Genomic DNA, 13184 nt, shown 5'->3' with positions numbered 1-13184 from the left:
AGTAATGATGTATGCACGGATATTCAAATGCAATTTCGGTGCTAGTTACATCATCCTTTTGTCACGCAATAAAAGTACCGGTAGAAGAAACAATTGTACTCGAAATATCAGGGGGTTACATTCAAGTTTGATCCAAAGCTGTAGTTTTGCTGACTCAAAACACAACAGGCGGACGGAAGTTGTGGTACGGTACACATCGCATTCTCTTCAGACTTGAGAAACACAAGCCAGAGAAATCCAGAACCGAACACACCACTCTCTTACATTTTGTGTGCATGAAACAAAAGTTTGTCAGGAAAAAGAAAAAGTTACTCCGTACTTCTATCTGTAAGCGCCTCCACTGCTAGGACGAAGGTGTTCCCTGATCTGTCTGACTATTGCTAAGACCATCTGCTTGTGGGTGTGTCGATGCTGATTTCGTGGTCTCGTCACCAGCAAGAGACTGAGGTGTTTCTTTTTTCTGCTTACCATTTTTAAGTCTGCCTGCTTGTCCTTCCGTCGACACTGGTTTCGTGATCTTGTCATCACCGAGAGATGTTTCTTGATTCTGCTGACCATTGTTACGTCCACATGCTTGTCCTTGTGTCGACGCTTGTTTCGTGGTTGCATCTCCCTTGAGAGAAGGTGTTCCCTCATCCTGCCGACTAATGTTAAGACCATCTACTTGTCCTTCTGCCGGTACTTGTTTCGTGGTCACGTCACCAGAGAGAGAAGGAAATGTTTCCTGATTCTGCTGACTACTGTTACGGCAATCTACTTGTCCTCTTGGTACTTGTTTTGTGATCTCATCACCAGCAAGAGGTGTTCCCTGATTCTGTCGACCGTTGTTAAGACCATCTACTTGTTGTGCCGACACTAGTTTCATGATCTCAGCACCTCTGAGAGTTCCATGCTTCAGGAGGGAGTTTGCTACTGCATGAAGCTCCTTGTCGTGCTCTGTGATAATCTTTTTCGCGTTCTTGTAAGCATTATCCAACAATTCTTTTACCACCTCATCAACCAAGGCTTCCGTTCTCCCGCTCATGGTCCCAGCGCCGTTCTTGTCATAGGAAACAAGGCCGACCCGCTCGCTCATACCATACTTGGTGACCATGTCTGTCGCCAGCTGAGTCGCCTGACTTAGATCAGACGAGGCGCCCGTGGTGACCCCAATTTCTCCAAATATAAGCTCCTGGGCCACCCGCCCACCCATACAGACATCCAGCATCGCCAGCATCTGCTTCCTCGAGATTTGGAGCCCATCGTCTTCCCCTGGCAACTGCGCCACCATACCAAGAGCATTTCCCCTGGACACAATGGTGGCCTTGTAAACAGGATCAGCACCATCCGTGAGGATAGCAACAAGGGCGTGCCCACCTTCGTGGTATGCAATCATCTTCCTGGAACGATCAGATATCACCATCGACTTGCGCTCGGTACCCATGTTGATTCTGTCTGTGGCATACTCGAGGTGATCCATCCCAACAGCATTTGCCCCATCCCTGGATGCCTTGAGAGCAGCGTCGTTCACTAGGTTTGCAAGGTCTGCACCTGACAACCCAGGTGTCTCCTTCGCGATGGTCATTGCATCCACACCCTTGGCTTTCAGCACCTGCATATATTGGAGAAAAGGTCAAAGCCAGGCATCAGACAACGGGTAAAGTAAGTATGCACTATATTCCGTACCTTTGACATATATGCCTCAAGGATCTGCCGTCGGCCCTCAACATCTGGAATAGGAACATGAACTAGACGGTCAAAACGTCCAGGCCTGACAAGGGCGTTATCTAGTGACTGGGGGGAGTTAGTTGCTGCGATCACTATAATCCCATCATTCTGCTTGAAGCCATCCATCTCAACAAGCAGCTGGTTAAGGGTCTGCCTCGCCCATGTTGGTTCTTCAGAGTTTCTGTGCCCACCAACTGCATCGATTTCATCGATGAATATTATGCAAGGAGATTGCTTCTTTGCTGCACGGAAGAGCTCCCTCACTCTCTTAGCCCCAACACCCACATACATCTCCTCGAAAGCACTTCCACTGCACGCGAAGAAAGGGACGTCGGCTTCCCCAGCCACAGCCCTTGCCAACATGGTCTTCCCTGTGCCAGGTGGGCCCACAAGCAAAATGCCCTTCGGAAGCTTGCCACCAAGGCGTGTGAAACTCTGCAAAGCATGTCAAACTAGCTTAACAACTCAGCATCAAGAACGGATTATTATTAGTTAACTAAAACACCAACACGCAGGTCGATGACAATGCCACTCACCTTGGGATCTCGTAAGTAATGAACTATGTCCTCAAGGTCAGCTTTGGCTTCATCAACCCCCTTTACATCACTTAATTTTGCGCCCGAATCCCTAGGCACTTCTTTCAAAGCTTCGAACGTGCCAGCTTGGACATCCTCCAATGTTTGAAGGCCATAGATTGCAGCACCAGTAACTACAAGGCCTCCAGCAGTACGCAGAAGCTGCTTCTTAAGTAGAGTTTTCTCTACTACATAATAGGGTGCACTAGCCGTACCAAGAGCGCAACCTTTCTCCCTTGCTGCGTTTGAAATTTGCATAGAGAACAGAATCAATCCATGCACACAGAAGTTGTGAAGAAATGTCGTTCATGGGGGACAAGAGAATCTACACTAACTAGTAAATGAGACGAAAGAAAAAGGCGTCTACCTCGAGAAGCAGCGCCAGAGTATATGCCTCGTACCCTCTGACCAGCAAAGCTTGATTGGTACCTCTGCTGCAGATTTCTAAGCACACTGCCTGCATTAATTAAGCACCAAGATGAAACTTACTTCCTCGATGGCAACCGTCAAAAAGAAGACGTAACATAACATAGAGCAATAGGAACTAGCTTCTGTCTAACTGAAAAGAGTAATAGGAACAGAGCTTGATACATTTGTAGTCTGTAGTTCAGATGTACGATGGAGAGGGAAGCAGCCAGAGATATATTACCTGCGCCGCTACTTGTATTTGCAGCAGGCGCCCTGAAAGAAGGAGCTGACGTCGCCGCCGCCGCAGCTACCTCATTGTAAATCACATTTCCCGGTCTAAGCCTCGCAAGATTCTTTCCGAACTGTGACACAAACACATACACAAGTTAAACCAACTGGACGATATAATCGTATTCAACAACTGCAATTCGGCGGCGACAACAATCGCAGCCCGTAAATCAAATTAAGCGGCTCAAAATCGGCAACATGTAAATTAAGTGGCATCGATCCGAAACGCAGACAGTGCATTGCAGTTGCAGGAAGGAACAGCTTCGGTAAGCAGCGTAAGCCAATTATAGAGAAAACATAAAGGGGTGTGTTGCTTTGGACTGGACGAATAGCCTCCTGAACTCAAGGAACAGAGCAAAATCACGCACGCAAAAGAAACAAAAACCTTGGAAAGGGCGAGCCGGCAGGCCATGGTGGAGATTCTATATTAGCCCCGGAGAAGAACCGCTCGCTCGAAACTTTTCCGTTGCTGCTCGCCGGCGAGACAACCGCCTGGTACGTGGTGCCTTGAATCGCTAGATCACGTCTACCAGCACTGCTCGCGGCGATATTTAACTGCATCGGTCGCCCCCGCGCGCGTGAGAGCATCTCTAGCCGGACTCGGCTACGCGCAGCTGTACTCGAGTACTACTCGATTCGTTGAGAGTTTTCCCGACCGGATTCACGCCAGCTCTTGGAAAAATCCCAAAGGGAGAAGAGATCATATCAGCCCCGAGGAACTGAATCCACGCGCCCCCAAATCAATTTCAACCTTAATCTGGACGGACACAGCTTCCAGAACATGATACAGCTAGAGCTAGAGCTTTCGATGCTTTACCTTTCAAAGGTCTCGCTCGCTTGGTCGCACGGCTCGCGGGTCTCGGCGGCGACGCGGCAGACCCGTCACAGATCCGGGCAGAGCCACGCTTCCGGCGGTTCCTCGCCGAGCTCATCGCCCGCGACACCAGCTGGGCTGCGAGCAGCGTGGCGGCAGGATTGCAGGAACGGAGCAGGGCACGCGGGACTCGCGCAGATGGGGTGAAGGGGGACGCCGGCGCTGGGTGGCCGGGATGCGCGGCCGGCATGTACGCTGTACGGGGAGCAGCCGCGCGAGCACTGGACTAGTAGAGTCACACAACGCTGTGACGACACGTCGAGGACTGTTGTCCAATTGGCTTTCTCGTAATTTTTAAGTCCAGTAAAATTAGAATACTTACTTAGAGATTCCTGGCCCTTAAGTTTTTCGTCTAGGCTGAAAAAATGGACCTGAGCAGCTCCAAGTTTTTTTTAGAACACAATTCAGATGCTCACAAACATGCACATACGCTCACCCCTAGAAATCGTATACACACGCGTCTTACCTCTATAGCATCTCAAGAGACCGAGCTGACATATCTTGAGTTTGGCATAGTCACTACTAACGCCTCGCTGTTGGTGCCTATGGCCGCGGCGGTTACACCGGTACCGTCTCGTGGGCGGCCAAAGGCGGGGCTCACAGCCAGAAGAAGTCAAAGGAGATGGTGCACCGACGCTCAGCACCTCTCGCACCACCTGCGACGTCTGAGGTGCTCGTCCCGACCCCCAACACCACCGGTGCCTGCAATTTGCTCGTGCATACACCCAATAGGTATAAAATTTGCACACGGATTAGAACGCGGTAAACATTGATGATGCGACACTTGGGTTGTTCGATGCCGACTTGGAAGAGGGTGGTGGTGAGAATGAGCCCTGAGGAGGAAGTACAAGAGAATAAGGTGTTCGATGCTTCTAAACTGACCCAAAGGAAGAGAACTTTGATTTGCAATGAAATTGAAGATATTTGATTCGTGAAGCCATCGGAGAGTGTGTCACCCGATATGCAATGACCGGCAATGATCAAATCGGGGAAAAATATTAATTGGCAAAGAACCGAGGACAAGTTCCGTCCTATCTTGCGGATACCATCAGGCCCGCACAATAAGATCACTCCAAGGACGGTATGCCGTTAGAGTGGATGTTTGGAGCTTCGAGCAAGCCAGTGAGAAATGTGCACTTTCAAGTGACATTACTATTGATAACTGTATGAATTTTTTGTGCATGAAAAAAAATCAAGTACTTGTGATGTTCTTTTTCAATAGAAATGCTCACACTTGCATTGTTTTTACGAACGTTTTGCAATGAGAAAGTACAACTGTAGAAGCAAATGCTAGGATCTAACATTGTTGGAAATTCCTTGATCATAGTGAGAAGTGGAGGTTGAGGGGTCAAGAAGCACCACCCAAGAAAGGGTTGTTTCCTCGCATTGGATGAGGATGGTAGCAATGAGACGAAGAGCGGAATAAAAAAGGGCAATTCCGATGGCTGGAAAGGACACATAAAAGGTAAGGAAGCAAGCGGAGGTCGCAAACTTGATGGAGAAAATTGATAACACGGTGAAATCAAAGGAAAGCAACGGTGGCTAAGACATTGGAAGCACAAATGATCACAAAACTTTTTTTTTTTTTTTGACATAAATGATCACAAAACTTTGTGTCGCCTCTAGTGACATTTTATGATGTTTAACTTGAATAAAAAAAAGTGCAAATTTGATTTACTCCCTCCCATTTTCTGATGTTTAAGTCAAATAAAAAAGTGCAAATTTGATTTACTCCCTTTGATCCATAATAAGTGAACTAAGACCTCCGATCCGTAATGAGTAAACTAAAATCACAACCACACTTGTGGATTGGAGAAGTAGAAAAAGTTCCCTTTTGTAATATATTCTACAGCTGGTAAAAAATCATGTAGCTAGGAGTTAGGAGACTGTGAAACTGCATGCATATATCATTGTTACTCTTAAGTTCATTAAGTCCAATCTGGAAGTGCAAATTTTGTTTAGTGATAAACGCACTTTATTTTACATATTTTGTAGCTGTTAAGAAGTATGTAGCAAAGTGTAGGACTGAAATTGGATGCATATATCACTATTGCTCTGTTCAGCTGGTAATAAAATTCTCGGGATAAATGACATGATTGAGATCCAAAGCAGCAGTTTTACTGACAGGATACCAAACACTGCTCTCTTGAGACTTAGAGATATCCAGAAAACAGAAGTCAGAGATATCCAGAACCAGAACTCGGAGAGATCCAGAAGAAATCAATCTTTACATTTAGTGTGCATGCAACAAATGTACCTGGAAAAATAGACATGTAAGCGTCACTACTAGGGTGAAGAAGGTGTTCCCTGATCAGGCTGGCTATTGTTAAGATCATCTCCCTTTCCTTGTGTGGATACTGGTTTCGTGATCTTGTCACCAGCGAGAGAAGGACATGTTTCCTGGTTCTGCTGACCATTGTTAACTCCACCTACTTGTCCTTCTGTCGATACTAGCTTTGTGATCTTGTTGCCAGTGAGGGAAGGAGATACTTCCTGATTCTGCCGACCATTGTTAAGTCCACTTACTTGCCCTTGTGTGGATACTTGTTTCGTGATCTCATCTCCAGCAAAAGAAGGAGATGCTTCCTGATTCCGTTGATGATTGTTAAGTTCACCTGTTTGTCCTTCTGTGGACACTAGCTTTGTGATCTTGTCGCCGGCAAGAGGAGGAGATGCTTCCGGATTCTGCTGGCCATTTTTAAGCCCACTAGCTTGTACTTGCGTCGATATTGGTTTCATGATTTTGTCGCCAGTGAGAGGAGATGCTTCCTGATTCTGCTGACAACTGCTAAGTCCACGTCCTTGTCCTTCTTTCGACACTAATTTCCTGATCTCATCACCGCTGAGAGTTCCATGCTTCAGGAGGGAGTTTGCTAGTGCATGAAGCTCCCTTTCGTGCTTGGTGAGAATTGTTTTCGCGTTCTTGTAAGCGTTGTCCAATAACTCTTTTACCACCTCATCAACCAAGGCTGTCGTTTTCCCGCTCATGGTTGCCGTCTTCCCACCGTCATTCTTGTTATAGGAAACAAGACCGACCCGTTTGCTCATACCATACTTGGTGACCATCTCTGTCGCCAGCTGAGTCGCCCGGCTTAGATCAGACAAGGCTCCTGTGGTGACCCCAGCTTCTCCAAATATAAGCTCCTGGGCCACTCGCCCTCCCATGAGTACATCCAGCATAGCCAGCATCTGCTTCCTCGAGCGTGACGTGCTGTCTAACGGCGGCAGTGGCTCCACAAAGCCAAGACTTTTTGACCTGGGCACAATGGTGGCCTGGTGGGCAGGGTTAGCACCGTCCGTGAGGATAGCAACAATGGCGTGCCCACTCTCGTGGTACGCAGTCATCTTCCTGGAATGATCAGATCTCACCATCGACTTGCGCTGGCTGCCCACGATGATCCTCCCCCTGGCATACTCAAGGTGATCCATCCCAACAGCATTTGCCCCATCCCTGGAAGCCTTGAGAGCAGCATCGTTAACTAGGTTTGCAAGGTCTGCACCTGATAACCCAGACGTCATCCTGGCAATGGTCAGCACATCCACACTCTTGGCTTTCACCTGCATGGGAGAATTAATGGAGAAAAAGGTCAAAGCCTCGTACCAGAGAATTAAAAGTAAGTACGCCTCATATTTCTGTACAGGGGAAGTACGTACCTTTGACATATAAGCCTCAAGGATCTGCCGCCGGCCCTCAACATCTGGAGTAGGAACCTGAACATGACGGTCAAAACGCCCAGATCTAATGATGGCTTTATCTAGTGACTGGGCAACGTTGGTTGCTGCCATCACTATAATCCCATCATTCTGCTTGAATCCATCCATCTCAACAATCAGCTGATTCAAGATCTCCCTCCGCGACTTTGTATCATCTGCATTCTTGCGCCCAGCAATGGCGTCAATCTCATCGATGAATATTATGCAAGGGGATCGCTTCTTTGCTGCACTGAAGAGCTCCCTCATTCTTTTAGGTCCCTCCTCGAATTCGCTGCCTCTGCACGCGAAGAATGGTACGCCTGCTTCACCGGCCACAGCCCTTGCCAACATGGTCTTTCCTGTCCCCGGTGGGCCAGCAAGCAGAATACCCTTTGGAAGCTTGCCACCAAGGCGTGTGAAACTCTGCATGGAAAGCATGTAAGACTAGGGTAACAACTCTGCATCCAGAAAGAATTATTACTGGATTAAAACACCTGCACGCAGGTTGATGGCAATGCGGCACTCACATCGGGATCTCGTAGGTAGCATATGACGTCCTCGAGCTCAGCTTTGGCTTCATCAACCCCCTTTACATCACTGAATTTTGTGCTCCAATCCGTAGGCACTTCTTTCCATTCCTCCGGAGCTTCTTTCAGATCTTCAGACTGAAGAACTCCCACATTGTTCAAACCATGAAGGCCATAGAATACAGCGCCGGTGACTATAAGGCCTCCACAAGTACGCAGGAGCTGCTTTGCAACTAGATCTTTCTCTACTATGTAAAAGGGTGCACTTTCTGTACCAAGAACATGTCCTTCCTTCCTTGCTGCACTTAAAATTCCTGCACAGAGAATAGAATCAATCCACGCACACAAAAGTTGTCAAGACAAATCGCATGTCAATTACACTAACTAGTAAATGTGACTTCAAAGAAAAGGCAGCTACCTCGATAAGTGGCGTCATCGTGCACGCCCCGTGCCCCCTGACTAGCAAAGCTTGGTCGGTACCTCCGCTGTTGTAGATTTCTAAGCACAGTGCCTGCATTAATTAAGCACAAAGGCAGAAACTTACTTCCTCGATGACAATCATCAAGAAAAAAAAGTGTAACAGAACATCGAGTAATAAGAAGTAGCATCTGAGTAACTGAAAAAAGGGATACCAGGCTTGATTATTAAGTCTGTATTGCACGGTTGCGATAGAGAGAGGAGCAGCCAGATACATTACCTGTGCCACTACTTGCATTTGCAGCAGGTGCCCTGAAAGAAGGACCTGATGTTGCCGCCGCAACAGCTGCCTCATTGTAAATCGCGTTCGCCGGCTTATGTCTCGCAATCTGTGGCACAGACGCATACAAAAGTCAAACCAACCGGACAGAATAACTGTACTCAGCAATGGCAATTCGGTGGTAGCAATCGCAGCCCATATATTAAGTGGCATCGATCTGAGATGCATACAGGGGTTTGCAGTTGCAGTTCCTTTGGACTGGAACAGGTCCTGAACCCCAACGAAGATAGCAAAATCATGCAGGAAAACACAGCAAGAAAATACCTTGGAGAGCGCGAGCCGGCAGGCCATGACGAACCGAATCGCTCGAAATTTTCCGGTTGCTCGGCGTCGGCGAGACAATCAATCACCGACCTTAAATCTCTACTTCGCATGGAGTGCCTATTTATGCTGGCCCTTCGGTTCGGGCCCGCCGCCGGATCCGCGCGCGCGAGGTCTCGACCGTATGGAAACGAATCGAGCCCAGCGGACCAGACGGGGAAGAGGATCCCTACCCCCAAAATCCTAGCTCTCGGTCGATGCCGCCCACCACAATTTCGATGGACAACTAGACTGACTAGAGTTTTCAATTCCAAACATAACGTCGTACTGTTGTATTCTGGGGAAGAAGACGAGCCGGCGTGAGTTCAGTTCACCTGCGGCGAAGATGCCTCCTTAAACCGAGGCCGACCGACCGGCCGGCCGGCTCCCGGATCTCGGCCCCGTAGTGCCAGCACGGCTGCCCTCGGCCGTCACGGGCGAGGCTCCGCCGCTCCTCTCCGATATCAACGCCAGCGCGCTCTCCGCGGGATGGCTCGCCCGCTAGCAGGGATATATGGGCGCATTTCGCGTGTGAGAGTTCCAGGAGTCAGGACAGAGATTTTGGGTCCTGGACATGAGTGCTCATGCTATATTAAAAAAATAAAAATCACATTTATGTGTTTTAAAAAATTAGAAAACAATTATAGTGTAGCTAATGAATTATCCCATAAAAAATTCAATTTCAAATATAAAATATTTTGGGCTACACAAAAATGACAAACGTGTGAATTTGGACATGCATATTTCAACATATTTTATCTTTTTTGTGTAGCCTACAATCTAAATAATTTCATATTAAAATTTTACACCTTTGTAGGTTACAGTTATTTACTATGTCCATATTTATGTTTATATTCTTTTAAAATAAATATGTATGATTTTCGTTTTTCACGGGTGCCGAAGAACCAAAGACACTTTTCGGTGAGTTCATTCTTTTTTTCCCTTAACTAATTAATGAATAAGAGCATTTCCGCGGGCGCCCCTAATAGCACACCTAATAGCAATTTAACTATCGGTGATTTTTTTGGGTGTATACAAGCGATGTTTTCAAGTCCACTAAACCGTCGGCACGCCCTTGCCAGCCCCTACACGCAAGGCGTGAAGCGGGCCTGTCGGTGCCTCGCGACACTTAGGATCTGGTGTGTGGGGCCGCTGTGACAGTGAGACTAACCGCTCGTCGTGTTTTAAATGACCGCGTGGAGAAGGCCGGTCGTCGGCTTCAATGGGCGCACTGGTTCCTGAGGTAGAGATGCAATGGCGATACGACGGGATGTAGCCCACCAGATCCACGCGGTGATTGTAAGCTTCACATGTCATCAATTTGCACCGCCGCCAGCTATAAACCGAACACCCCTCAAATCTCTGCCCATTCCCCACGCTCTCCTCTGAAAAACCCTAGCCACCGTCAACCACCCCTCCATCACCATGGTGCACAACTACGAAGCCGGCGACAACGGGACCATCGTCAGTGAAGACAGGTCGCATAGCCTCACCCTCGACGAGGCGGCGGTACTTTATCGTGCCCGCATGCTCATGTCGTCGGAGTACCGCCTCCCGCACGGGTGGTACCTATCAAATGTTGAGTATGTTGTCCCGCCGTTGTCGGAGGGGTCGGAGCTTCGCCCCCTCATCAACAAGCGCAAGACGCAGATCCGTCGCGGCACTGCGACGAGCCGAGGTGGGCGTCGAGAAGCCGCGACTGCGCGGAGGTGTTCCAGCGTGAGTGGGAGGCCAAGATCGTCAGGTTTGCCGGCCCAGAATCCGGCTGGTTCAGTCGCGTCGGCCAACGCTCTTGGTGGCATGGGAGGGCGCCAATGAGACCGCTCGTCGCGCATGGATACCGCCCGCTCGGGCCAGCTAGAATCCACGCCGGTCGGTGTGCTTCCCCGCCGCCCAGTCCGTCGTTCCCGAGATGCACTCGGGCTCGTCGCGCTCTGGCAGACGGCAACGCTCGGTACCCTACCCACCGTCGAGGTGGAGTAGTGCAATCATCATTCATGACGTGTCACGGGAATCATCCTCGGCGCCGGCTCCCTTCCATCCGAAGAAGGAGACATCAACGAAGAAGGAGGATCCCCATGCACCGCCGCGCAGGTGCCTGTACCCGGGGCTGAGCTGCCTCCCTTAACCTAAACCAAGGCCGACTGACCGGCCGGCCAGCTTCCGGATCTGAGCCCCTGAAAGAACATCTCTCACATTATGTTTTGTGTGTTTGATGTCAATATATGTGATACACTAATGTTTGTTTAAGTGGTACAGGGATTACATAGTTTCATATTTGTGTGTGTTGGATTTGGTCGGTCTGTCAAAAGTTTGCAGGAAAAATGTGGCCAGGCCGGATAATCCGGGCCGGATATTGTTGAAATATCCGGCCCCCTGATTTTGGCTAAGTCTTCGAGGAAAAGCAGCGCAGTATGGGGGCCGGTCATTTGCCCGGATATTGTCCCGGTTTTGTACCTGGGCCGGAATATCCGGGCCGGATATTTTGGAAATATCCGGCCCCCTCGTTTTTGGCTAAGGACTGGAAGAAATGTGAACCAGTACAAGGGCCGGACATTTGGCCGGATAATGTCACACTTTTGTCCCGATGGCCGGATTATCCGGGGGGGGGGGGGGGGATTATCCGGCCCTTACTTAGGCCGGAATATCCGGCCCCCCGGAAGCTGCAACGGCTCAATTTTGAGGGGAGGTATAAATACCCCCCTTCTTCTACCTTGGTTGCTTGCTCAATCATTACACAAGAAATCTGCCAAGCCACCTCCATTAGAGCCACCTCAAGAAAGTCAAGATTTGCAAGATCTCCTTCCTCCCCCAACCAAATCTCTTGATCTTTGGAGATTCGAAGGAGAAGACACCGATCTACATCCTCACCGAAGCGTTCTTCATTTCCCCCTCTCTTGTTTGAGGGATCTCATGCTAGTGTTCCTATTTGGTTCCCTAGTTGATTTGTGTTGATGTATTGTTGTTGATTGTTGCGTTGTAACAGATTTGGGAGCCTCCAATTTGGTTGTGGATGTGTGCCCCAAGAACCTTGTAAAGGTCCGGTTTCCGCCTCGAGGAAATCCCTTAGTGGAAGTGGGCTAGGCCTTCGTGGCGTTGCTCACCGGAGATCTGAGTGAAGCCTTCGTGGCTGTTGGTTTGGCTTTCGTAGCAACCACACTCCTCCAAACGTAGACGTACCTTCTTGCAAAGGAAGGGAACTACGGGAATCATCTCCGTGTCATCGCGTGCTCCACTCTCGGTTACCTCTATCCTATTCTATCTCTATATTGCTTAGATATATCTTGCTTAGTTGTTAGCCTTGTCATATAGGTAAATTCACTTAGTTGCATATCTAGAGAATTTACCTTTTGTGTCAAGCCTAAATTGAAAAAGAACTAAAAATTGGTTAGCACCTATTCACCCCCCCTCTAGGTGCGGCATACGATCCTTTCAATTGGTATCAGAGCCTCGGCTCTTATTTCGGGCTTAACCGCCTAAGAGTATGCCGGACGAGGAGTCCTCGGAAGGGGCCGCCAAGACGGTCTCCATGGAAGACTTCAATTCGTTGAAGTCCTCCATGGAAGCCCAAATGGAAAGCATGAAAAAGATGATTGCCGAGCTTTTGGCTCCGGCCCTTCCCAAGGCTCCTAGTGTAGAGGTAAAAGACACGGGTGCGTTAGATGAGGGAGAGGCTTCGGACTTACCCTCATCTACCAAACCCGTGGAAGGTGATAACTTAAACACTATCAAATCTCCCATTGCATCTCCTAAGGGAACTAGTGGGAGTGAGAGCTACAATCGAGTACCTCCACCTTTCCAATCACCCGATATACCGGTTCCCCATCCCCATTTGAACATTCGGGGCGACCCACCTAAGTTTTCTATTGATAATTTCGATACTTGGCAATTTGAGTTCCGCTCTCATGTTTGTAGTGCCTCCAATGAATTATGGAGAATCATCTTGGAGGGCTTCAAGCCATACAACCCCGACAAGTTGACTAGAAGAGAAGCGGTTGATAGTCAACTCAACAACACCGCCTTGCACATGATTCAAACTAGTGTGGGGACAAAGG

At 48.7% G+C, this 13184-nt stretch overlaps 1 protein-coding gene across 1 annotated transcript; it reads right to left on the bottom strand.

Moving 5' to 3' along the window:
* Nucleotides 1–81: 81 nt before the first annotated feature.
* On the bottom strand, nt 82–9678 carry LOC127346599 (uncharacterized). The gene is made up of 12 exons (XM_051372882.2): nt 9094–9678; nt 8770–8878; nt 8491–8583; nt 8073–8386; nt 7507–7968; nt 6140–7410; nt 5974–6004; nt 2932–3052; nt 2650–2739; nt 2244–2521; nt 1666–2142; nt 82–1591 (listed from the first exon to the last, which is right to left on the bottom strand). Exons 1-12 carry the CDS (start codon nt 9118–9120, stop codon nt 344–346), a joined length of 4521 nt encoding a protein of 1506 aa, XP_051228842.1. The 5' UTR covers nt 9121–9678; the 3' UTR covers nt 82–343.
* Nucleotides 9679–13184: the final 3506 nt, after the last annotated feature.

The sequence above is a fragment of the Lolium perenne genome, chromosome 4 (genome assembly GCF_019359855.2).
Source record: "Lolium perenne isolate Kyuss_39 chromosome 4, Kyuss_2.0, whole genome shotgun sequence".
In the NCBI taxonomy this organism is placed as follows: domain Eukaryota; kingdom Viridiplantae; phylum Streptophyta; class Magnoliopsida; order Poales; family Poaceae; genus Lolium; species Lolium perenne.
The sequence above is the reverse complement of the archived record's forward strand: the minus strand, read 5'-3'. Positions and strand labels throughout refer to the sequence as shown.